This window comes from Alligator sinensis, unplaced genomic scaffold, assembly GCF_000455745.1.
Source record: "Alligator sinensis unplaced genomic scaffold, ASM45574v1 scaffold1667_1, whole genome shotgun sequence".
NCBI classification, from domain to species: Eukaryota; Metazoa; Chordata; order Crocodylia; family Alligatoridae; genus Alligator; species Alligator sinensis.
Genome location: NW_005842504.1, coordinates 539,031 through 542,745, shown reverse-complemented (window position 1 = coordinate 542,745; position 3,715 = coordinate 539,031). Strand labels below are relative to the sequence as shown.

At 67.2% G+C, this 3,715-nt stretch overlaps 1 protein-coding gene across 2 annotated transcripts; it reads left to right on the top strand.

The window, feature by feature from the left end:
* The first annotated feature begins 69 nt into the window (after positions 1-69).
* RAB4B (RAB4B, member RAS oncogene family) lies at positions 70-3,709 on the top strand. Of its 2 annotated transcripts, XM_014523556.2 has the most exons (8): positions 84-537; positions 1,035-1,115; positions 1,457-1,571; positions 1,660-1,722; positions 2,060-2,214; positions 2,382-2,477; positions 2,683-2,824; positions 2,959-3,100. In XM_014523556.2, exons 1-7 carry the CDS (start codon positions 162-164, stop codon positions 2,787-2,789), a joined length of 993 nt encoding a protein of 330 aa, XP_014379042.2. In that variant the 5' UTR covers positions 84-161; the 3' UTR covers positions 2,790-2,824; positions 2,959-3,100. The 2 variants fall into 2 exon arrangements, with proteins under 2 accessions (XP_025068836.1, XP_014379042.2); XM_025213051.1 differs by lacking the exon at positions 2,683-2,824 and having other exon boundaries at positions 70-537; positions 2,959-3,709.
* The last annotated feature ends 6 nt before the right edge of the window (positions 3,710-3,715 follow it).

The following is a 3,715-nucleotide window of genomic DNA, read 5'->3' as shown; positions in this document are numbered from 1 at the left end:
GTATTGGGGTGCAGCGAGGTGTATTGGGGCGCAGCGAGGGGGTTGGGAGGTGCAGTGGGGGTGTATTGGGGTGCAGTGGGGGTGTATTGGGGCGCAGCGAGGTGTATTGGGGCGCAGTGAGGGTGTATTGGGGTGCAGTGGGTGTTCAGTAAGGGGCTGGCATGCAGTGGGGGTGCAGTGAGGTGTACTGGGGTGCAATGGGGGGCCCAGCAGGGGGCTGGGGGTGCAGTTGGAGAGTTGAGGGGTGCCGTGCGGGAGCTGGGGCTGCGAGAGGCCCGGTCTGGGGGGGCGGGGGCCCAGGCGCCAGGGCAGGGGTGATGCGAGCCCCGGAGCTGGGCGGGGGGTGGGGCCGGGCTGTCCCTGGAGCCCTGCAGGGATGGGGCACCGGTGCAGTGGGGGCCCCCGGGGCTCTCCTGGGTCCCCCCCCAGGGCTGCGGCCGGCCTGGGGCCTCCTTGGTGCCTCCTGCCCCGTCGCTGCAGGCATCTGGGGCCAGGCCGGCGGATCCGGCTGCACCGGTTCCTGGAAGCAGCTCCTAGGTCTCGAAGAGCCCTCACCTGGGGGACGCTGTTGAATAATTAAAGCAGGGAGAGCAGATAATTAGCACAGGCTGGGGGGTGCTTCCTGCTCCCCCCTGCAGCGTTACCCCAGGACCCCCACTCCCACCCCCCGCAAGCCCAGCCTCGGGTGCTGGGGCTGTGCCCGATGCAGCCCAGGCCTCTCGGCACTGCCCCGTTCGCCCCCCCCGGGGGGGCAGGAAGGCGCTGGGCTTCGCCGTCAGGGTTCGTTGGCACTTTGCTAATTCGCCTGGTTGCTTCTTCCCCTTCCCCTTCCCCTTCGCTCCGTGCCATGCACTCGCTGTAGCAACTTCCCCCAGCAACAGGTTGGAGCCGCGGGAGGCCCCCGGCCGGCCGTGGCCCCCAGGGCAGAGGGGGGTTTGCCGGCTGGGCCTGGCTTTGCTGGTGAGGGGGGCCAGGGTAAAGTCCGGGCTCTCCCCGCTCCCGTCGCCTGACGCGGCCGCCCGCTCTCCCCCCAGACTTCCTCTTCAAGTTCCTGGTGATCGGGAGCGCCGGCACGGGGAAGTCCTGTCTCCTCCACCAGTTCATCGAGAACAAGTGTAAGCCCCCGCAGCCTCCCAGTGACTGGGGTTCGGGTTTCCGTTCCCATCAGGGCTGCTTTCCGCTCCCCCCACTTCATGTCGGAGCTGAACGAGCCACCGACTGCCTACACCCCTGGCTTGTGACCGTCAGAGGAGCGAGGGGCGTTTTGAGGGGAGCCCGGCTGGCTTCAAGGTGGCCGGTGGGGGCTGCATTTGGGGTCTGGCTGTCACCGCCCCATACGGCCGCAGCGTATCGGGGAGGAGCTGGGGTGGCCGAAGAAGCAGCAGGTGGGGAGCGAGGGGTGCTGGTGTTGGGTGGGGGGGGGGCGCTCAGCTCGTCGCGGCTCGTTGCTCCCCAGTCAAGCAGGACTCCAACCACACCATCGGCGTGGAGTTCGGCTCCAAGGTGGTTAACGTCGGGGGCAAGACGGTGAAGCTGCAGATCTGGGACACGGCCGGACAGGAGCGCTTTAGGTGCGGAGCAGGGCTGGGGACCCTCCTGGGGTGGGGGGAGCTGGGTACCAGCACTAGCCCCTCTGACCCTCCTCTCCCCGCTTTGCAGGTCGGTGACACGGAGCTACTACCGCGGGGCAGCCGGGGCCTTGCTAGTCTATGACATCACCAGGTGGGTGTCACCAGTCGCATCCCTGGGCAGGTTTGGGGGTGGGACTCGGGGACCCCCAGAGTCAGGAAAAGGCACCCTTGGCAACCTGGGACTTCTCCCGGCTGGGAAGAGAGCTCCATCCTGGTGACGGGCCGGGCCTGGGGGTCCCTGCGGGTGGAGCTTGTCTACACTACAGCACTGGAGCTGTGCTGCCGCCTGGGGGCAGCATCCTGTGAGCTGAGCCCCTGCTTTTAGGGCTGGGGACTTGGGCGAGCTCTTTCTGTGCCTGATGAGTGGGAAGTGATGGGGGAGCTCCTGGCCAGCCTCCCCCCAGCCCCTGCTCTGTGCCCCCTGGTAGCCGGGAGACCTACAACGCACTGACCAACTGGCTGACGGACGCCCGGACCCTCGCCAGCCCCAACATTGTCATCATCCTCTGCGGGAACAAGAAGGACCTGGATGCCGACCGGGAAGTCACCTTCCTCGAGGCCTCGCGCTTCGCCCAGGAGAACGGTACCGCACTAGAAGGGAGGGGATCAGCCTGGGGGCCTTGTGTCCCCAGAGGAAGAGGAGGTGGGGAGTTTACTCCAGGCTCAGCAAACGGGCACTCGGTCCCTGCAATGCCTCCAGGCCATGCTGGGTGCAACTGAGCCCTTGATCTCCCCTCCCCACCCGGGCAGAGCTGATGTTCCTGGAGACAAGCGCGCTGACGGGTGAGAACGTGGAGGAAGCCTTCCTTAAATGCGCCCGCACCATCCTCAACAAGATCGAGTCAGGTAGGAGCTTGAACGAGTTTGGAGGGAGCCGGGTCCTTGCAGGGACTCGGGGCAGAGCCTGCCTTGCCTTCGTCCCCTGGGGAGAGCTGGCAAGGGGAGCTCAATGCAGCCCCCACTGGATGCTCCGTGGCCAGCCCGGCCCTTTGCGCTCCTGGCTGGAGCTATTTCCACCTGCCCTACAGCAATGCCCGCACTCTTCCCCCAGGTGAGTTGGACCCCGAGAGGATGGGCTCCGGCATCCAATACGGGGACGCCTCCCTGCGCCAGCCCCGCGGCCCCCAGACACAGACCAAGCAGCCGTGCAGTTGCTAGAGCCTGCCGGCCACACCCACACATCTGGATGCAAGGTGGGGAGAGGGGGCTATTTTTGGAGCAGGCAGGGGCTCAGGGCTCTTCTGAGTGCAGCCCTGACCGCCCCGCGCGCCCCCCCCCCCCCTTTTCGCCGCCCCCCCCCCTTTTTTTTTTTGCCTCTCCCACCCAGGACCACGTGCCTCGCTCGCTGAGCCCTCGCCCCCATCCCGGTCTCTGCACCGCCTGCCTCCGTCCATGGTGCCCTGGGACTCTGAGCTTTCCTTTGCAGTAGACGCTCCCCGTTCCATGGACCGGCTGCACCCCACACCCCCAGAGCTCCAGCATCTCCCTGGCCCCGGCATTGCTTGCGTCGGCCTGGCCAGAGCAGCGCCCTCTTCTGCCAGCTATGGTTTGGTGTGCAGCTCCTGGCACGCGCGGGGATGGGATGGGTCCCCTTTGCGGTTCTGGACAGCACTGGTGGGGTGTCCCCCTCACTGCCAGGACCCCGGCTCAGCTCGCCTTGATGGCTCTGGCCCTGGGCTGGGAGTGAGCTGAGGCCAGTGCTGCCCCGTCCACGTCTCTTTCGCCCCCACCCCCTGGCACTAACGGGTCCTGCCCCCCCCCGACGAGGTGACGTTCTGCTGTAACCGACCGTCGGGAGCCTGTGTCCCCCTCGCTGTACTGTAGGGGCCTGCCCCCCAGCAGCTGCTAGGGCTCCAGCTGCCCAGCTTCACCCCGTCTTCTCCCCTCCAGCAGGGTCCAACACATGCCCCGGGGGCAGATTTGCACCCACTTCTGCCTCAGTTCCCCCCGCTCCCAGGTGCAGCAGGTGGACCCCCTGCCCCCCAGCATGTGATGCTCTTGCCCCAGGGGCCCTGGTACTGGCTGCCTGTGGGGGGGGGTCTGCACAGCGGGGCTGGTGATGGGCTAAGCCCCCCTCCTCTTTC